Source organism: Brassica napus, chromosome C9 (genome assembly GCF_020379485.1).
Source record: "Brassica napus cultivar Da-Ae chromosome C9, Da-Ae, whole genome shotgun sequence".
NCBI lineage: Eukaryota > Viridiplantae > Streptophyta > Magnoliopsida > Brassicales > Brassicaceae > Brassica > Brassica napus.
This window is the reverse complement of record NC_063452.1, coordinates 37,984,918-38,006,876: the sequence shown is the minus strand read 5'-3', so window position 1 is coordinate 38,006,876 and position 21,959 is coordinate 37,984,918. Positions and strand designations below refer to the sequence as shown.

The following is a 21,959-nucleotide window of genomic DNA, read 5'->3' as shown; positions in this document are numbered from 1 at the left end:
ATATGGAGGACTTTCCACGGTTCTATTGAGATCATATTTTGAAACAAGATAGAGCTTTGAGTTAGCTTTCCAAGTCCACCAGTTTTAGGTCTATCAGGATCCTAGATCGAAAGCTATGCTCGTTTTACTAAACAGTGGTCCGTCTAACGCGCCTAAGGAGCCTGCGAGAATAGAAGAGAACTAAAGAATGTTGAGCGACGCCATCTGAGCATCGAACGACGCCCCTCCTGATAAATTACCAACGAGCTTTTATCAACTTCCAAGAATTACAAAATAGTGCAAAAATTTCCCTTATTTACAAAAGAGCTCCTGAATTACGTGGAAATATTTTTGAGTTTTTATTTTACTCTACTAGATAATAGTCTACTAGAAAAAGATGAAATTTATTTTATCTATTAGGCTTGGAAAAACGAGAGTTACTCTAAACAAAATACTTGTACATATTATAAAGAATAAAAAGGAACAAAAGACGTAATCATCTCGATGTGAATGTGTTGTTTACTTCTTTTAACAAAATAATATTATTTCTGATTTTGTTTTTCCATTTATATGGTTTAATTATCATTTTTTTTTCAGTCACAAAATAAGTAACAAGTAATTTTAAAAGCCGAGTCAGTAATTTTTTTTTTTACTATTATTACTTGTCTTGTATTGCAATTAGAAAAACTCAGCTACTTGATATTGGACTTAACAAAAATGAGTATCTGAAAAGTCGAGACAAGTAAGGAACAAATCCCTTATATACTAAAGCGCAAGTCGTCTAGCAAATCATAATTAGACACGTGACAAAACAAAAATTTACAAAACAAATAAGATTGATTAAAAATGATTTTGGAACTTCACGTAAAAATTAAAAAAAAAAAAAACTAAATCCCTAAATTATTTCACACACTTACAAAATAAAGATCACGTTCTATAACTATTTTTCTCTTTTACCTTTCTATCTTATTTAATTTTACTTTCTTCTTCATTGTTTCTTCTCCAGTTGTTGATCAGTTCTTCCACTGATCAAAATAATTACATAAAAGTTATGATTACTCCTAATTCTAAATGTTTCTAAATGTTTTCTCTCATTTTAGATTCATTTTCCTCTTATTCTAATAATTTCTTAATTATTCATTTCAGGTAAAACGGCACATCAATGTGCTTATGTTTCAAAGTTATAAAAGAATAAAGAGATGAGCGGCGTTAGGGTTTCGGCGATTGGCGAAACTAGGGCTTCAGAGTCAGGAGATCGAGATGCGACCATGATGGATGTGGGAGAGAGAGCAAGACCACCAGGGGATCCACCAGACTGCGTGCCCTCGTATGCATCCAAGGTAGAGGGGATGAGCGAGGGAGGGATGCCGGTTCCGGAGAAACTGATCGATGATGACTTTATTACGGAGAGACTTTGAGTGGAGTTCCCTAATGGAGAAGATGGTGAACCGTCTATCACGATTGAGACAGAGGTGCTGGAAGCGATGAATGGGATGTGGAAATAGTGCATGATCGTTAGGGTTCTGGGAAGGAGTGTTGCGATATCTGCCTTGAGTAGGAAGTTACGGGAGTTATGGAATCCGAAGGGAGCAATGTACGTCATGGACTTGCCCCGTCAGTTTTTCATGGTCCGTTTCGAAAAGGAGGATGAATATATGGTGGCGCTGACAGGAGGCCCATGGAGAGTCTTCAGTAGTTATCTCATGGTGAGGGCTTGGTCACCAGAATTTGATCCCTTAAGAGATGACATTGCTACAACGCCGGTCTGGGTTAGACTAACAAATATCCCAGTGAACTTCTATCACCGGTCGATCCTGATGGGGATTTCTAAGGGTTTGGGGAAGCCAGTTCGGGTAGACATAACCACGTTGAACTTTGAGAGAGCAAGGTTTGCAAGAATTTGTGTCGAAGTCAACTTAGCAAAGCCATTGAAAGGGACAGTGCTAATTAATGGTGAGAGATACTTTGTAGCGTATGAAGGGCTATCTGAAATCTGTTCTAAATGTGGAATATACGGACATCTAGTCCATGGGTGTCCAAAAACTATTGCGGAGAGAGTGGCTAATATGGCATTACAGACGGTGACGTTAGTACTCCCTACATCGGTACCTAAACAAATCTCTCCGCAGGAGGATGGGTTTACTCAAGTAAAGGGAGTGAGAAGAGGAACGCAAGTGTCGAGGCAGGTGGGTATTGCGATACGAGAACCAGGTGAGGTAACTCAGCAGAGTCTTCATGAGACCTCTATTATCAAGGAGACCGCAAATATTGCACTATCGAACAAGTATAGCAGCCTTGAGATGACTATGAATGTGGATGGAACAAAGGAGGATATGGTTACTGGTGAAGAGAATAAGGAGAATAAGGAGAATCAGGACATGAATATTCAGAACAGGAAAGGTAAAGGTTTCTCGCAAGTGAAAGAAGGTTTGATCTTTAGCGGGAAAGCTAGTACTTCAACTAGTTCACAAGGAGCGCATAAGGAGAAGTGGGCCGCTAACAGAAAATTGATTGAGGGTAGTAGAGGAAAGCCCAAGAAAGTGAATAATAGGCCTGTTCGAGGGCTGGTGTTTGGGCCGACAAAGGGAGAAATTAGCCTATCAGAATCTGGAAAGAGACTGAGAGTGGAAAATTCTACAACAGGGAGAGCTGGTGGTGTGTTCAAAAATAGCGTGGAGAATGGTCAGACTAGATCTAAAACTCTGCTACTACGTGATGAAGAGGTAGATAACCCCATGGAGAGTACGATCAGCGTGGTGGAACAAAAAATGGCTGGTACACAGACGAACCTGCAAGGAGATGGAGGGATCTTGTCTCTTGCATAACAGGGGGCCCCGGTAATTCGTATATACCTTGACATATTGATGATGATGAATTGCTTATTCTAGAATTGCCGGGGGGCAAATAAACCCAATTTCAGACGCTCGATTCGGTACATTTTGAAGAAGCTTAATACTGACGTCCTGACGCTATTCGAAACTCATGCGGGTGGAGAAAAAGCGAGAAAGATATGTCAGAATTTGGGATTTGATAAGTCTTTTTGGGTTGATGCCACTGGTCAAAGTGGTGGAATTTGGCTATTGTGGAGAGATCAGGCGGGAGCTCTTACGGTATTGGAATCGTCGGATCAGTTTGTTCACGCCAGGGTGGTGATTGGGACACAGAGCATTCATCTCCTCGCTGTTTACGCTGCTCCTACAGTAAGTCGTCGTAGTGGGCTTTGGGGGCAGCTTAAAAGAGTATTGGAGAATATTGATGAACCGGTGTTGGTTGGTGGAGACTTTAACACTATCTTGAGATTGGATGAAAGAACTGGAGGTAATGGTAGGCTTTCACCAGATTCTCTGGCATTTGGGGAATGGATTAATGAGCTTGCATTGGTGGACATGGGATTTAAGGGGAATAAATTCACATGGAAAAGAGGGAAGGAGATGCAGAACTTTGTGGCGAAGCATTTGGATAGGGTCTTATGTAACGCCCATGCGCGAGTAAGGTGGCAGGAGGCAGCGGTTTCACATCTCCCGTTCCTGGCATCAGACCACGCACCACTCTACCTGCAACTAGAACCTGAGCAGAGGGGGAACTCGAAGAGGCGACCGTTTAGGTTTGAAGCCGCGTGGCTCAAACATGAAGGCTTTAAAGAGCTACTCTCGACATCTTGGAATGGTGAACTGAGTACTCCGGAGGCATTGGCATCTCTAAAATCCAAACTTAAAAAATGGAATAAGGAGATATTTGGAGATGTTATTCAACGAAAAGAAAAGCTTTTAGGAGATATTAAAGAGATTCAGGAGCAGTTGGAGAGAAACCCATGTGATGATTTACTTTTGAAGGAGGCGGTACTGCAGAAAGAGTTTTATGTGGTCCTCGAGCAAGAGGAGGTTTTGTGGTATCAAAAATCGCGTGAAAAATGGATAGTCCTGGGCGACAGGAACACAAAGTATTATCACACAACTACAATAGTACGGCGGAAGAGAAATAAGATAGAGATGCTAAAGGATGAGGATGGCCGCTGGGTGGATCAGTCTGAGGAACTGGAAAAGCTAGCTACAAAATATTATAAGAGACTGTATTCAACTGAGGATCTCAACCTTGTTACAGAGAAGCTCCCTCAGCAAGGCTTCACTGATTTTACACGGGAGGATTTGGTGAGTTTGAATAAATAGTTCTCGGGAGTAGATGTGGAGAGGTCTGTGAGATCGATGGGTAAATACAAGGCCCCAGGGCCGGATGGCTACCAACCTATCTTTTACCAATAATCCTGGGACGTGGTGGGTGAGTCTGTGACTAGATTTGGGCTGAAGTTTTTTGAAACGGGAGTTCTCGCAGAGGGCATGAATGATGCCATGCTGGTTCTTATACCGAAGGTTCTCAAGCCAGAAAAAATTATTCAATTCCGACCTATAAGCTTATGCAATGTTCTTTTCAAGATCATAACAAAGATGATGGTGCTGAGACTGAAGCATCTGATGCCTAAACTTATAGGACCTGCGCAAGCAAGCTTTATTCCTGGTCGTCTGAGTCAGGATAATATTGTTATCGTCCAGGAAGCAGTTCACTCAATGAGGAGGAAGAAAGGGCGAAGAGGCTGGATGCTTCTTAAATTGGATCTTGAGAAGGCTTATGACAGAATTAGGTGGGATTTCTTGGAAGATACACTCAATGCAGCACACCTACCTCAGATTTGGATTAAATGGATCATGGAATGTGTTACGAATCCTGGAATGAGCCTGTTGTGGAATGGAGAAAGGACAGAATCATTTACGCCTCAGTGTGGACTCCGACAAGGTGATCCCCTATCCCCATACCTATTTGTGTTATGCATGGAGAGACTGTGCCATCAGATTGAGTTCACAGTAGCTAATACGGAGTGGAATCCGATCAGATTATCTAGGGGTGGACCATCTTTATCTCATGTTTGTTTCGCAGATGATCTGATCCTATTTGCAGAGGCTTCGATAGCGCAGATTCGAGTAATACGCAAGGTCCTAGAGAGGTTTTGTGGGGCTTCGGGGCAGAAAGTTAATCTGGAAAAATCTATAATCTTTTTCTCTGAGAATATTCACCGGGATCTAGCTAATTCGATAAGTAATGAGAGTGGTATCAAAGGAACGAAGGAATTGGGTAAGTACCTTGGTATGCCAGTTCTCCAGAAAAGAATTAATAAGGAGACGTTTGGGGAAGTGATTGAGAAGGTTTCATCTAAGCTCGCTGGATGGAAGAGTAGATTTTTGAGTTTGGCAGGAAGGATAACGCTCACCAAATCTGTTCTCACATCTATTCAGGTTCATACGATGAGCACTATATCACTGCCGATATCAACTTTAAACCAACTGGATAAGATCGCTAGAGGCTTTATATGGGGAAGTAGTGAAGGCAACAGAAAGCAACACTTGGTGTCTTGGGACGTAATTTGTAAGCCTAAAAGAGAAGGGGGACTTGGCATTAGGTTGGCAAAGGAGATGAATATTGCTTTATTAGCAAAACTTGGATGGAGATTGTTGAATACGGAGGATGCTTTGTGGGTCAAGATCCTGAGGAAAAAATTTAGAGTCGGTGAGTTATATGATCCAACATGGCTGATAGTTCAGGGGACTTGGTCACCGACTTGGAGAAGCATAGCGGTGGGTATCAGAGATGTGATTGTTCCGGGGACGCGTTGGATCTTAGGGAATGGTCGCAGGGTCCGGTTTTGGAAAGACAAATGGTTGTTAGACGAACCTCTGCAGAACTTGAGTATGGTGCACATACCGGAGCTGATACTAGAGGCAAGGGCTCGGGATTTATGGCAGAATGGAACTGGCTGGTTAACTCAAGTTATCGAACCATATACATCAATACAGGACCGGTTAAGATTGGCTGCAATGGTTATTGATGATGTTACTGGGGCCCGTGATAGAATGTCGTGGGGGGAGAGTAAGGATGGACTGTTCTCGGTTAAGTCTGCATATGCCTTTTTGACTAGAGATAGAGTACCAAGACCGAATATGGAAGCTCTGTATAATCGAGTGTGGCGCCTAGTGACTCCTGAACGAGTCCGTGTCTTCCTATGGTTGGGGTCTCATCAGGTTATCATGACAAATATGGAGAGGAAGCGTAGACACTTGAGCGATAATGGAGTGTGCAGTCTGTGTAAAAATGGAGATGAAACTATCCTCCATGTGCTTCGAGATTGCCCGGCAGCAGCAGGATTATGGACGAAAAGTGTTATGCCGAGTAGACAGCATCGCTTCTTCAGTCTACCTCTTCTAGAGTGGCTCTATGACAATCTTGCGAGTGATAGGTCAGGAAATGGGAGCCAGTGGCCAACAATCTTTGCAGTTACGGTGTGGTGGTGTTGGAAATGGAGATGTGGGTATGTTTTCGGTGATATAGGGAAATGTCGAGATAGAGTGAAGTATGTTAGAGATAAAGCCCGAGAAGTGATGGACGCGAACAAGATCCTAAGTAAGAGATCAGTTGCTGGGGGTCGGGTAGAGAAGCAGATAGCATGGAAGTGTCCTGAGAGTGGCTGGTATAAACTAAATACGGATGGAGCAGCTCGAGGTAATCCTGGTCTGGCTACTGCGGGAGGGGTTGTGCGGGGCAAGTACGGGACATGGGAAAGGGGCTTTGCGGTTAACATTGGCATTTGCTCTGCTCTATTAGCAAAATTGTGGGGTGTGTACTATGGCCTGTGCATAGCATGGGATCGTGGTATTCGGCAGCTGGAGGTTGAAGTAGATTCTGAAAGTGTGGTGGGCTTTCTTCAGACAGGGATTCATGATGCACATCCCTTGTCCTTCCTAGTACGTTTGTGCTATGGCTTTGTTTCAAGAGACTGGTTAGTCAAAATTTCTCACGTGTATAGGGAGGCTAATCGTCTAGCAGATGGATTAGCTAACTATGCATTTTCTTTACCTTTTGGTTTACACTATTTTGAGTCGGCTCCAGGGCATGTTGCTCCTGTTTTGTTGGAGGATTGTAATGAGATGTCTAGAACTCGGCGGGTTTGTCTGTAGTTGTTGATTTATTTTGAAATAAAGTGTAGGAGACTGCCGTTTACCAAAAAGAAAAAGTTATAAAAGAATGAAAATTGAAAGTTAAAGCTCTATCAGCAACGAAGGTAACCATAATCATCTCAACTCTTTTATATGTCTTATCTTTGTGAAACTACTTACATTTATTTCATCCAATATAAACAGATATGAAAAGGAAAGAAGAAAAAGTCAAACGAAAGAGCCCAACAAACATAAAACACAAGCAGAACCGTAAACAAGTGGTATCTTCTATCTTTAGACTTTAGTTACACTTTAATAATTTCTATTTTGTTTTTGTAGCTTTGAAATCAAATCTCACGGCTAATGATGCGAGTCTAACTGAGGAAAAAAAATATCAATAACTATGATGATGCAATTTAGGTATTTACAAATTTGTTTGTTATAGTTTGACTATTTAGCAAATTCTTTTTTTAATGTAACATAGCATATTCTTACAAATTTTTTGCTTGAAAAATAAGTCTATTATATTGACTATTTTGTATATATGTTAGTTTTATGTTTTTTAATATTAATTCCAATAAATTTATTTTAAAGAAGAACTATTTACAAAACAAATACAAATAAAACTGAATATAGCAAATACGATATTTCTAGGTGTTACCTAGCTTCAGCAAATTTTGTTTAAAATAAATTCAATTTTGATTTAAAACATTACAATTTTATTTTTTAAATAATTTAAAAGCAACCAAAAAGTATACCCGGATACTAGTAAGAGATATAAAGCAAACACAACTTTTCAACTTGAAAACCTCTCTTTAAAAAAACCTCATGTCTCTCGTTATCCGTTTGCTCCGACATCGGAGGCGACGTCGGATGCGTGCTCCTCCTTACTCGTCCTCGTTTTCATTTTTGCCTCCTGATGTTGCTCTCTCCCTTCGGTCGATATACTTGGAGTTCTGATCTTTTGCCGGCTTCTCATCATCGGTGAGGCCTCGCTGCTTGTGGAGTTCGCCAGCTGCTTGGAGGTCCGGTGAGGCGCACAAGGGTGGTTCAGCTCAGGGGGTCGGTTTTTAGGGATTATGGTTCATCGGAGTTTCCTTTTCTCCCTTAGATCTTCGGCGTGTCTCAAGGAACGGTGGCGCGTGGCTTCGTCAATGGGCCTCTTCTTCCCAGATTTGTGCTTCACTGGTATAAACTTTTTCGATCCGTTCAGGAAAAGTGGGGTGGTGGCGCGTAGGTTTTCTGCTCGCTTGGTGTCTTGCGGCGAAAGCTCACCTCTTCGTAATCCAGGAGGTTTTCGGTGTATCTCACCGACGCGTACAAGGAGGTTAGGTCGTCGCGTGTCGGTCTCATCTTCTTGGTGGTGGCGCGTGCAAGTTGTAGCTCGGCGGAGGCGGCAAGTCGTCTATGGCTCCGGCGGGTTCTTGGTCCTTCTAGCGATGGACTGGTCTTGAAGGCATTTTGCTTTGAAGCACATCATCCCAGCGCAAGGGTCTTAGTCATTTGGCTGCTCTAGTGGGTGTGTTTCTAACCGTTTTCGTTGCATGTTTTGTTCTAGTTGGTGTGTGTTGCAGCCTCTTCCAGTCCCGCGTTATTTAATTTCATGTTTGGTTGTGTAGTTGTATGTTTTTTTTTCTTGTGTTTAGGTTGTGATAAGCTTAGATCGTGATGGTGTTTCAAAAAAAAAAAAAAAAAGCTTAGATCGTGATGTTGTGTTGTAGTCTCTCTGGACTTCATGGTCGTAATGTGTCAATCAGGGAGGAGGAAGTGGAGACTTGTTCTCCCGCCCCGATTAACTGGAACCAGCCGGTGATCACTGATGTCGGGTCCGGGGTTATGATAAGCGGCTTTGTCTGTGTATCCTTCCTAGAGTCGGGTCTGGAGTTTAACGAAGTAATCCGACTGTGTATCATTCGAAAGTGTAACGGGGATAGTTTTAGGTCGTACGGATTTTATCCGAATCTCAGTTTATATTCATTACTTATGCCCATTTGGGATGATAAATAATAATCTGTATTTAAAAAAAAAAGATGTAAGGCAAACAAGTATTTGTGCCTAGTGATTAGTGTAAATTTTGTTAGGGAAAATTGAAAAGAACGAACTTATTATGGGCATTGTGTAATATGTAGCATAATAGTGCTTGAGATAAGAAGACTCTCTTATTTAGCAATAGAGAGAGAGAGTGTCGTGTCTCTGTATATTCGTTGCAGACACTAACAGTAACGCAGGAAAGGAAAGATGATGACGGCTGCAGTTACAGCCCCTTTCTGGTCTCTATCGTCGTGCTCTCTGCTTCCTTGTCAAGGTCTATATTTCTCTATCACTCTTTTCTGTCTCTGTCTAGCTGACTACGAAGCGCTTAAGTTTTGACAAGGGTTTATTGTTGGTGAAGTTACAGGGCGAATGCAATGGAAACGAAACGAAAAGGTAAAACTTCCTTTTTCTCCCAATCAACTGATAAACCCTATACGGAGAGTAAGTGTGCATATTAGTGTTTGATGAAATGCTTCAACGAAAACTTGAACTTGTTTTTGTTTCCAAAGCTTTGATATCTAAACAACTCAATAACACATTCTTTTGATTCGCGCAGAAACGGTTCTCGAGAAAAGTGGCTTTTATAACAGCTGGGTTTGAGCTTAAGCCTCCTCCATATCCTCTTGTACAATTGGAAAGGAGTAGAGTCAAAAAGACCCAACTTTTAAGATTTGAAATTTGGCGTGTTTTGACTCAATGGTTGGTAGGATGCTCTGGAACCGCATATGAGCCAGGAAACTTTGGATTATCACTGGGGCAAGCATCACAAAACTTATGTAGAGAACCTGAACAAGCAAATCGTAGGCACGGATCTTGATGGATTGTCGCTGGAAGAGGTTGTGCTTCTTTCATACAATAGAGGCAATATGCTTCCTGCCTTCAACAACGTCGCACAGGTGTTGGGGGTGGATTTACATCCTCCCTCAAGACCCATTAAGACAATGAATTATACCCACTTTGTTAGGAAACCCTAGGTATATTTTTTCTATAAATAATGAGGTATCTCCTTATTAGAATGGATTTTTTTTTCGACCTAGATCTAGAACACATCCTATAAGGATTTTATACATTCTTTGATTCACTTTACACTAGAAATCATTTTTGTAATGCAATCTTTGATCAATAAAGCTTTTGGATGTTTTTTTTTCTCATATTGATTCTATGAAGATTTCTCCTAAACCTCAAGAATCTAATACTTATCCTTAGATTCTTTATTGTATGATTCCAACAAACATCACCAGGAAATACACCGTTTTTGGGTCAAAAAGTTGGCGCTAGAAGGAGGGGGAACAAGGAGAAATATCTTCAAAGCATATCAAACTTGGGAGAATCCAGATCTCTCTCTCGCGGTTACTCGTTTCTCGGCGTTGATCGCTTTCTCGCATTCACTCGGATAGCTCTCTCGCAGTTATTCAGCGCAGATCATTCTCTCGCAGTCGCTCGGATCGATCTCTCGCGGTCACTCGACTCGCTCTCTTGCTGTTACTCGTCATGGATAGCTCTCTTGCAGTTACTCGGCGCAGATCGTTCTCTCGCAGTCGCTCGGATCGATCTCTTGCGGTCATTCGACTCGCTCTCTTGCAGTTACTCGGCACGGATCGCTCTCTTGCGGTTACTCGTCATGGATAGCTCTCTCGCAGTTACTCGGCGCAGATCGTTCTCTCGCAGTCGCTCGGATCGATCTCTCGCGGTTCTCGCGGTCGCTCGACTCGCTCTCTTGCAGTTACTCGGCACATATCGCTATATTGCGGTTACTCGTCATGGATAGCTCTCTCGCAGCTACTTGACGCAGATCGTTCTCTCGCAGTCGCTCGGATCGATCTCTCGCGGTCACTCGACTCACTCTCTTGCAGTTACTCGGCACTGATCGCTCTCTTGCGGTTACTCGTCACGGATCGCTCTCTCGTAGTCACTCGGATTGCTTGCAAGACTCGAGCATGACGTGATACCGCGAAGACACGTCTACCTGTGGCGATTTGATTGTGATGGTTCGCTCATGGCGGTACGTTCATGATGATGTCTATGGCGACTTGTCTTTGGCAGCTTGTCGATTGACGCTTCATCCATGGCTACTTGCTCCGGTGGTTCAGAACACTGTCCTCACAGATCGTTCGCGCAACCATCCCGGAGTAAGAAGTCTGATCGGAATCAGAAGTATGTCGATGACAGCTCGCCCGAGACGGTCTGTCTATGACAATTCATCTATGGCAACCTAACCATGACGGCCCGTTCATGACAATCGTCTACGTCATGGGTATGTGCCTAGTTCATTGTCTCATAAACTCTATTCGTAAAATTCACAGAGATCGGTTTCATTTCTCTCTACTAACTTGGGGGGGCTTACTGTTGGGGGTGGATTTACATCCTCCCTCAAGGCCCATTAAGACAATGAATTAGGCCCACTTTGTTAGGAAACCCTAGATATTTTTCTTCTATAGATAAGGAGATACTTCCTTATTAGAATGGACTCTTTTTTCCATCTAGGTCTAGAACACATCCTATAAGGATTTTATACATTCTTTGATTCACTTTACACTAGAAATCATTCTTGTAATGCAATCTTTGATCAATAAAGTCTTTAGATGTTCTTTTTCTCATATTGATTCTACGAATATTTCTCATAAACCTCAAGAATCTAATAATTATCCTTAGATTTTTTATTGTATGATTCCAACAAACATCACCAGCAAATACACCGTTTTTGGGTCAAACAATAGGTAAATGCCAAATATTGCTTCTCTAGTTCCTTTCTCAAGGTTGGATGTGAATTGGGTTATATGATGGGATTTGCAGGCATGGAACCACGAGTTCTTCTCGGAGTCTATTCAACCTGGAGGTGGAGGAAAGCCAAGTGGATATCTCCTCAGACTGATAGAGAGAGATTTTGGTTCTTTCAATGACCTTTTAGAAAGGTTCAAGGCAGCTGCAGCCTCCAACTTTGGTTCCGGTTGGACTTGGCTTGCATGTGAGTGTTTTTTTTTACTTGGCTTTTGCTTCTCCACGAAAATAGATAATTTGCTAATCCCAAAACATATTTCAACTGATGCAGACAAGGCGAATAGACTGGATGTTGCAAATGCCATAAATCCACTTCCAAAGGAGGAAGACAAGACGCTTGTAATAGTAAAAACTCCCAATGCAGTAAATCCGCTCGTATGCGATTATTCTGTAAGTGTCTAAAACATAGATGAATCTTTGTTGTTTGCTGTGGATCTGATGTCACACTTTTTTGTCCATCTTTTTATGTGCAGCCACTTCTCACCATTGATACATGGGAGGTATAAATATAAGCTATTGATTTATCTCTGTTAATTTCAACTAGAAAGATTGGTTTCGGCGGAAAAGGAAATTTTTCGGTTATGACGGAAAATGAGATTTTTCGATTTGGACGGGAAAACGAGATTTTTGCGATTTTGATGGGAAAATGAGATTTTTTGGTTTTGACGAGAAAATGCATTTTTTGCGGTTTTGGCGGGAAAACGAGATTTTTTTTTATTTTGGCGAGAAAACGCGTTTTTTGGTTTTGGCGGGAAACGCATTTTTCGGTTTTGGCGGAAAAATACAATTTTTATTTTTGGCGGGAAAACACGTTTTGTGGTTTTGACGGGAAAATGAGATTTTCTGTTTTGGCGGGAAAACACGTTTTTTCGGTTTTGGCGGGAAAACGCGTTTTTGCGTTTTTGGCGTGAAAACGCGTTTTTGTAGTTTTGGCATGAAAACACGTTTTTTCGGATTTCGCGGAAAATGCGTTTTGGCGGGAAAATATGTTTTTGCGGTTTTCGCGGGAAAATGCGTTTTTTGGCGGGAAAACACGTTTTTGCGGTTTTCGTGGGAAAATGCGTTTTGGCGGGAAAACACGTTTTGCAGTTTTCACGAGAATATGCATTTTGCAGTTTTGGCGGGAAATGCATTTTGATGAGAAAATGCATTTTTCGGTTTTGGCGGGAAAACACGTTCCGGCGGGAAAACAAGTTCCGGCGGGAAAACACGTTTTGTGGTTTTGGTGAGAAAATGTGTTTTTGTGTTTTGGCGGAAAAATGCGTTTTAGGGTTTTGGCGTGAAAACGCGTTTTTGTGATTTTGGCATGAAAACACGTTTTTACGGGAAAACATGTTTTTGCAATTTTGGCAAGAAAACACGTTTTTTGCAATTTTGGCGGGAAAACACGTTTTTTGCAATTTTATGCGGAAATGCATTTTTAGGGTTTTGGCGTGAAAATTTTGATTTTAGGTTTTCGCGGAAAAATGCGTTTTTGTGGTTTTGTCAGTTTTTGTGTGTGACAAAATGATATTATGTTTATGTTTGTAATTTGTGAATTACATCAGGACATAATAGATATTATACCAAATTGAATGAACCATCTCCATCAAAATGGTCCAAATTGGATCAGCTGAATGAACTTTAAAATTAAGTCTAAATTTTTTAAAGTCATCTGGATGATCCATCCAGATGAGTTGCACTTCTAGGGTCCGACTGGTGACCATCTGGGAAACAAGAAGAACGAATAAAAAAGAAATGTACGGGAATAAAATACCAGAAATGAAAAGGAATGGTTATTCCTTATCAAATTTGACAAGAAATAATTTTGTTCTTTAATTCTCTACAAAAAAGGGAATGAAAGGGAATGAGAGGAAATTATTATTCCTTGTGAATGGTAATTTTTTTTAGGAACGTTAGAGAATGCATTATTCCTCGTCGTTCCCTGGTCACCATTCATACCCCAAGTGTCTAAACGAACAGGACCGCAGTATAAACTTTTGCTTATTGACCCTTAAATCTTTAAATAATTGTTTGAGACTTGTTGTTGGAAAAACAAAAACCTTTGTTACAATATTTACATTCCTCCGATGTGGTGTTTTTATGAGTTACGAGGAGACCTGTGATTGGGCAAAGCCAAGTATCTTTCTACAGATGGTGAATGTCTGTAAACCCTTTGTAGACGACCATATGATATTTGTTCTTGCCCATGAATAGGAGGAGAGTACTCTCCAGGAAGTCTCTGTCCGTGAACCGGAGAGTGCCGTCTTGGAAGGGGAAGGTAAGAAGTTGGAGGCAGATGCTCATATGCAGGTACACTTCTTCCTAAACCACTAGGTGGAGCTAAATATTCAGGGGAACTCCTGAGACTTGACCGATGAGGAAAACCTGGTGAAGGCTCGAGGTAACTACTGACAAGAGCTGATATTTCATCGTCTCTGTGACTAGGGAAGCTTCGGGCAGGGTAGGTAGAAGAATAAGATGAGGAAGCTGCTGGTGGCATTTCCATGTCTGACAACCTTGGACGTTTCATCTGTTGGTTATACAATCTCTTCGTCAATGCTGTTTCCTCCATTAAACTGATGGATCTTGCTTCCCCTTGCATCTGTTTGTCGAGTTGAAGAATGTCTTTCTCCAACTTAATCATTTGCTCTTTGATCTGCCATCCTTGTACTTCTTTCTCTGGGTCTAAGTTGTGAGCCTCCAAACACTTCATCACTGATAACAAGGCAGCTAAAAACTTTTGGTTGGCCTCTTTCTGTTAAGAGAACAAAAGGCAAACAATGGTAAGAATCAGAAAAGAAAAAAAAAAAGAGAGTCAATGAAGGTAGCTAAGAAGGGCCATACAAATGCTATCGGTGCTTGAGCTTTCTGTTTTGCCCTCTCAAATGACTCCTTGCTCATCCTTAGGAATGAAGTTAGAAGCGAAGAAGCCGAAAACCTATCCTCTATCCCAAAGGTATAAATCATCCCAAGTGCTTCAATATGCTTTCCACGCTTGATACTTAAATCAACTATACCTACGACCGATAGAATAATGTGTTAGGACCAGTTACTAAACCCTTTCATCGAACATTACTCAATGCTTAATTAGCATGCAACAGAACAGTCATATGATCTACTTCCAAGGCAATTGCACTCTAAAATGCCATTTTCTTTCATTGTTAACTGCAGATGATTCTACTCTTAAGATCTTATAAGGAACAAAAAATAAAGATGGGAACTTAATCCTGACCCATTCTGCAACAAAAGAAACCACCTTTGTAATGGAAACTCATCGACTCAAGAAAGAAGATGATACCTGACATCATAGGGACAAGGAAAGGTGACCGTTTTAGAGCAGCAGCAATCTCAGCAGTACCACTCTTCCGTACCAGATCAAACAAATCCATACTCTTAAAGCTCGAAGGAATCCCAAAACAAGCAATTAGCAGAAGCAAACCCCTTGCGTCCATTGCCTCTGCCGCAGCTAACCTACCTTCGTTCATCATCCTTTTCTTCCACGCAACAGCAGCCGCCTCGGCTTCATCCTTGATAGAACCATCAATGGGCTTCTTCTCTTCGCTAGGATCAAGCATTAGAAGATAACACTCGAGAATAAGAAGCGAAACCTGCCTCGCAGGGATCATATGGGAATCACTCGCATAAGCTTTGCGCCCTTGTAAGAAAAACTTGCCAATGCATTCCAACACGAACTTAGCTGGCTCCTTGGCTAGCTTCAGAGCTGCAGGAAGCTCTTCAATCAGCTTAGCTCGGTCAGAGATATTCGAGTACATGTATCTACGCAGGCCTTTGCTGCACATCAACTCGCACAATCGCTCCACCTTATCCGAAATCTCCGGTACTGTCTCAGAAGTCTCCTTTGGCGGCGATTGTGTGGCGGCAACCGCGGTGGCTGTTTCTCCGGAAGCATCGTTCCGTGGAGACTGCGATCGGGAGGAGGGAGACTCGGCGATGATGCCTTTGAATTTGAGACTGGAGCCAATGGCGTTCTTGATGTAATCCATGTGGTTTTGCAAGTCGTCGTAGTGGCGTTTGAAGGCGTCCATCGCAGCTGCAAACGCAGTTAAATCGTCGATCGATTTCAAAAATTGCGGATGGTTAGATTGTTCGATCGTGATTTCCGTGTTTGTAGGCACGGTTCCCCGTTGTATGGTCGGCGATGATGGTTTATTCTCCCTCGTGGATGGATCACGGGCAGGGATCAGAGAATCATTACGGAAGGCCATGGGAATTGCGGAGAAGAAGAAGAAAGGTAGATGTGTTTATAAATCCCTAGTTTTGTTAAGATGTCAGGAGAGATATGGTTTTTTTTTTTTTTGTTAAGGCTGATTTATTATGAGATTACATTTATGGGAAAGATTACCTAGACGATTCGATAACCGACAATACGACGTGTCTTATGAAGATCTACACCTAACTGCATCATCTGAGCCATCTTATGAAGATCCATTCCTGACCAGATTTACTTGCACTATGTTGTAGATTCTTTGTAAGCCTTTCTTCTATAGTTTGGAAGTAAAAGTCTTTAAACCTTAACCAGTATGCTAGGGTGCTTTCACAAGGTAATAGGCTAGGGTGCTTCCACAAGATAGTAGGCTAGGGTGTTTCCACAAGGTTCGTAGAAGTTAGAGATGGGAATTTTGGGTCATTATCCGCGGGCCCGCCCCGCCCTGTTTGACCCGCCGCGGGTGCAGGGCGACCGATTCACAAATTTCGACATGCAGATGTGGGTTGAATCGATTTTAAGCGGGGTGGGTGCGATTCGACCGATTCACAAATTTCGACATGCAGGTGCGGGTGCGGATTGAGTCGTAAGCTGGGCGGGTGCGGATCACCTGAATTTAAGTCGCGGATACCCGCCGACCCGCAAAATAAAAAAAATATTTTTTAAATATTTTTTTTAAAAATAAGTAAAAAACTGTAAAAAATTATATAAAATAATGAAAATTATATAATTTAAATTATAAATGTATAATTTATATTATTTTTATTATAAAAAAGTAATTAATATATAATAAAAATAATTATTTATTAAATTTAATATTATCCGCGGGTCCTGCAGGTTACCCGCAAATCTCAGCGGGGCGGGTGCGGGTGTACAATTTATCTTTCGCGGGTTATGCGAGTCAGAATTTTGAGTAAAAATAATAGAGATAAAAATAGATACGATCCGTGGGTTGGCGGGTCATGCGGGGCAGGTCTTGACTTAAAAAATAGCAATCTTCGCTCGAAAGTCAAACACGGCATGTTTGGTCCTTTGATGCTTTAATCATTTGTAGCAATGTAAAACAAAACTGATGTTGTGTCAATACGCCAGAGAAGCTATTGTGATATGAGATGAGCTCTAGCATTAAGTTGCGTATCCAACAAAACTGTGTTAGTGACATCCATCCTTGTACTCTGCTTCACAGCTGGATCTTGATACCCTTGGTTGGTTTGGCCATATGTCTACTGTAGTTTACATGAGTGGTTTTCTGATAAGCCAAACCAACCAATCTGCGTCAAAATATGATGTGAGAGAATCGATTGATCATTTATACTCTTTGTTAGTTAGAATATACTGTGTCGATAAGAAAGGATACTTATATATTGTCTGTCTTTGCCGTTTTCCGTTGATAGTTTTGTATGTTTTTGTTCAATTTCCCGAAGAGTTGTTTCCTAAGTTGTTGAGTTTTTATGGATTTTGTGAAAGTTCCTTCGTAAAAATATAAGTTTGTGGGAACCGAAATTCGCACTGTCGATTTCCGTTTAAATTAGGAAAGATAAGAAACCCTAAATTTCCCAGAAATCCCAGATATCTGCTAAACCACACGCCAATCAATCAGAACACGAAAGTATAGATGGGAAATAAATATATGCAATCGAAAAGAGAGCAAGAAAGGTTTTTATTCCAAATCCGCGTTTGAGCGTAACAACAAGGTAAGAGCCTTCGGCCATGAGAGCTGTCGGCGAGATTCCTTGTTCTAGCAACCTAAAACTTGAAAACCTAGGTGAGTCGCAGCTCGATAAAAAAATGGAAAATTGCCTAAATGCTCTAAGTTTTTTGCTCTGAGTAATAATTCTTGTGTCCCCCTCCCCCTTCAGCCTCGGTCTCCTTATATACTTCTTCTAAGGCGGTTTACCTTTTTTCCTTTCTGCCCCCGGTCGAGTTTATCGCTTCGCGGAAATATTCCATTACCCTTCGATCCCGGAAACCTGATATTTATCTTCGGAAACTTGACATTTATCTTCTCAAACTTGACATTTATCTTCTTCTGCATAACAAAAGATAAACCGCCATAACGATTGGGCTTTAATCTTTCGAGCCGCCCATTTTTCCGCGGGGAGTTTCCCGTCGGCGATGTATGCGAGGACTGTTTCTGTCCAAGGTTTGTCGAATCCATACTCGGATTGTTCTAGAACCTTCGTTGTCTGGACATTGACTTCGTTTGGATCGCCGTCGGGTGACTCGATTAAGTTTATTATGACGGGTGGCCCGATTCTAGGGTGTTCTATGAATTCGACGGGAATCACCCTGCTCAGGCCTGGATCCGAACTAGACGCCATGGCGACTAGGGCGTCAGCCTGTGCGTTTTCGGCACGAGGAATCCGGGTTAGAGCAAACTGGTCGAAACCTTGAGCCAAGTTTTGAACGAATTTTAAGTAGGCATCCATTCTCTCGTCCCTTGATTTGTATTCCCCGATGTATTGACTCGCAACTAGCTGGGAATCGCAGTAGGCGTGAATATTACGTATTTTTAGGCCGTGAGCCAATCGCAAACCCGCGATTAGGGCTTCGTACTCAGCTTCGTTGTTCGAAGCGCGGAAAATCAGTTGGAACAATTGTTCCAGTTTTTCTCCTGTTGGCGACGTGAGTCTGACTCCGACTCTAGATTAAATGATATTTTTAACAAATAACCATTTTGTTAATTTGATATCTCCATTAGCCCTTATATATAGCTTAAGAGTTCACTCTTTTTTTGCACAATGCATGAAAAACATTAAAAATCTAACGAGTTCTATGGAAATATTTACGTACAAAAATTCATGTTTATCTAGTAAAAATTGTGCGATTAATTGGAGAAAAATGCTATTTTGGAGATTTTTCCTATATTTTTGTTTCTTATTCTTAATTAGCTCTATATATGATTTATTGTTTTGTCATGCAAAAATGTCGTTTGAGATATTTATATTTCTGTCAAAGAATCAAATCTTTTTTTTTGTCTCTCAATAAAACTATTTTGACAAGTGTCAATATTTACAGTTTCCAATGAAAAGGCAAGACTAGCTCCATGAACGAAGCACGACGATGCGTATATGAGATACCCCTTGCGAAGTTAACTGAGGGAACACACATACACCGCACCACACGCCAAAGAGTGGTCTGACATTTATACCAGTGACATTAGTTTAGCTCTATCTCTACTAAAAAAGATAAGTGATGCATGGAAGCATTTCCCAAAGAGAATCGAATAGATTCTCTCTCTTTTCTTTTGTGTTCGTCAGTCTTTTCTTTACCATTCCCCGAGACAAATGCTCCATGAACTTCTTATAAAGAACCAACAAATGGGTTTTTATTTCATTGGAAACTGTAAATATTGACACTTGGTTTACGAATGTAATTACAATATAGTGATATGGACCAAGTTTTATACAGTATACGAAGTCATTAATGAAATTCGTTTTAATATGGTTATGGCTAGCAAACCATCATTATTGTACCTGATTCTTGAATTAAAGTATCTCTCACAACGACAACAATATTTAAATAGTTAAAAATATTATAAAACTCTATAATGCGTAAACCATCACCATGTGTGAAGATTCAAATTTAACGAAAGTGGTCAACGATCATAATTTTACTCGAAGCACTCCTATAGCATCTTATTATTCCCTAAACACCCAATTCTTTAGTTTTCCAAAATTTACATTTATTTATTGAATTATTGTTAAAAAAGAGTTTGAAAAACAAGAAAGAAAAAAACAATGAGCGTGAGGAAGGGTATGGTGTAAATTGATCAGAAGGTAAGGACATTTCAGAAACATCGGCAGTGACTACACAGAACGACAAAGCAAGCTGGTTACTGAGAAGTCACTACATGATAAGCTTGATAAGATCACTTTATCTCAAGACTTATTGAAAGAAGATGTCTACCAGGAGCCGAAGGACATTTCAGAAATATCTAGACCCTTGCTTAGAAGAGGATCCGTCGACGTGGAGGGTCCACGTCGAATCGGACTCCTGGTTAGTCGTGCACCCCGTAGGGAGTTCTACTAGGAAGTCGGCGAGCAGCTGCGATTTCGCGTAAGATTTTGCTCGGTACTCGATGTCGTACCCGCTAAGCTCGATTGCCCATTTTGCTAACCTTCCAGATTGGCTGGGGCTATGAAGGATTGTCCGTAGTGGGAACGAAGTGAGTACTACGATCGTATGGGACTGGAAATACGGCCTTAGCTTTTGTGCGGACATTACGACTCCGAGCGCGAGTTTTTCCATCATCGGATAACGTGTTTCCGCGTCGAGTAAAGTTTTGCTTACGTAAAAGATCCGTTTTTGTTTGCTACGTTCTTCTCGGATGAGGACGCCGCTTACAGCCGTGACTGATACCGCGATGTACATGAACAGTGGTTTTTCTACTGGTTTTGGGACCACCGGGGGAGTGGCCAAGTAGTATTTGAGCTGTTGGAAAGCTTTTTCGCACTCTTTGTACCTCCTGCTTTGTTCTCGGGGTTACCATTTCGACAGCGCGGTGATCTGTTTAGGGTTGGCCTCAACCCCACGGAAGGTGACGAGGTACCCTAGGAATTCTCCAGATGATACCGCGAACCAACACTTAGCGGGGTTAAGTTTCATGTTGTGCAGGTTTAGCCTTTCGAAGCACTCTTGGAGGTGAGTGATATGATCCCGTTCTTTGAGGGATTTGACGAGCATGTCATCAATGTACACCTCCATTGTCTTTCCAAGTTTTTTGGAGAACATACGGTTGCCGTGTCGTTGATAAGTCGCGCCGGCATTCTTAAGGCCGAACGGCAACACCCTATAGCAGTAGGTTCTGCGGTCGGTTATGAATGCAGTTTTTTCCTTGTCGTTGGGGTTAATCATGATCTGATTATACCCTGGAAAACGGGTCCATGAAGGATAGGAGTTTGTTCCCTGCCGTCGCTTCGACCAAGCGATCGATGTGCGGCAATGGGAAGCTGTCCTTTGGACACGCCTTATTGAGGTATGTGAAATTGACGCATACTCGCCACTTTCCAGTTTTCTTTTTTACAACGACTGGGTTAGCGAGCCAGTCAGGATACCTAACTTCCGTTATGGATCCGACTTTGAGAAGTTTTTCGACTTCGTCGTTGACTGCGCAAACGCGCTCGGGTCCCAGCTTTCGTCTCTTTTGCTTGATAGGTTTGAAAGTTGGGTCGACGTTGAGTTCGTGGCACATGATGTTGATATCAATCCCCGATATATCCTCTGCGGCCCATGCGAACGTGTTCAAGTTCTTTTTCAGACAGGCTATAAGCTCAATTTTCAGAGATTCGCTCAGGTTCGGCTGATTTTGACACAGCGATCTGGGAATGCTTCGTCTAAGCATACCAATACAACGGGCTCGCAGGTTGGTTCGCGTTTTCCCTCCAAGCCTTCGGCTACTCGTGATTGCCAAAAGACCTCAGTTTCGTCTTGTTCTAGGGCGTTGTCCACGACGGATGATTTCTTTTTCTTTTTAGGCGTTACCTCCGCTAAGGGGTTCTTTCGCTTTAATTCTGCGGCGAAGCATACTCACGAGATTCTCCGATATCCCCAGATGGTCTCAATTCCACGAGGGGTTGGGAATTTGAGACACATGTGGTATGTCGACGGGACTGCTTGCATTGAATTCAGCCATGGAGTTCCTACGATCGCGTTATACGATGCAGGTCGATCGATGACCAAGAACTCCACGATTTTCGTCATGCTGCCGGCTTTAACCGAGAGGTTGATTGTGCCGAGTGTCATGGTTGCCTCCCCCGAAAGTCCTACTACTGGGTTTGGATCTTCCGCGATTTCGGATGGGCAGATTCCCATTCTTTCGAGGGTGCTTTTGAAGATGATATCGGCCGAGCTTCCGGTGTCGACCAATATCCTTGCGATATCGATATTCTGGATTGACAGCTCAACGACACGGAGATCATTGGGAGGTTTGACCGGATCGGCCGTTGCTCTCTCCTTGAAGGAGATAACGTCGTTGCCTG

General features: G+C 41.9%; 1 protein-coding gene and 1 pseudogene across 1 annotated transcript; one reads left to right on the top strand and one right to left on the bottom strand.

The window, feature by feature from the left end:
• The first annotated feature begins 1,178 nt into the window (after positions 1-1,178).
• LOC106372972 lies at positions 1,179-10,144 on the top strand (annotated as a pseudogene).
• Positions 10,145-13,741: 3,597 nt separating this feature from the next.
• On the bottom strand, positions 13,742-16,069 carry LOC106375657 (protein FRIGIDA). The gene is made up of 3 exons (XM_013815625.2): positions 15,052-16,069; positions 14,598-14,770; positions 13,742-14,508 (listed from the first exon to the last, which is right to left on the bottom strand). Exons 1-3 carry the CDS (start codon positions 15,977-15,979, stop codon positions 13,852-13,854), a joined length of 1,758 nt encoding a protein of 585 aa, XP_013671079.1. The 5' UTR covers positions 15,980-16,069; the 3' UTR covers positions 13,742-13,851.
• Between the last annotated feature and the right edge of the window lie 5,890 nt (positions 16,070-21,959).

Excerpts from the sequence above, each read along its gene's own strand:
- LOC106375657 (XM_013815625.2), bottom strand. The coding sequence starts at position 15,979 with ATGGCCTTCCGTAATGATTCTCTGATCCCTGCCCGTGATCCATCCACG. Across the intron at positions 14,771-15,051 it reads CCTTGTCCCTATGATGTCAG|GTATAGTTGATTTAAGTATC; the intron begins GTATCATCTTCT and ends TATCGGTCGTAG. Across the intron at positions 14,509-14,597 it reads CTCAAGCACCGATAGCATTT|AAAGAGGCCAACCAAAAGTT; the intron begins GTATGGCCCTTC and ends TTCTCTTAACAG.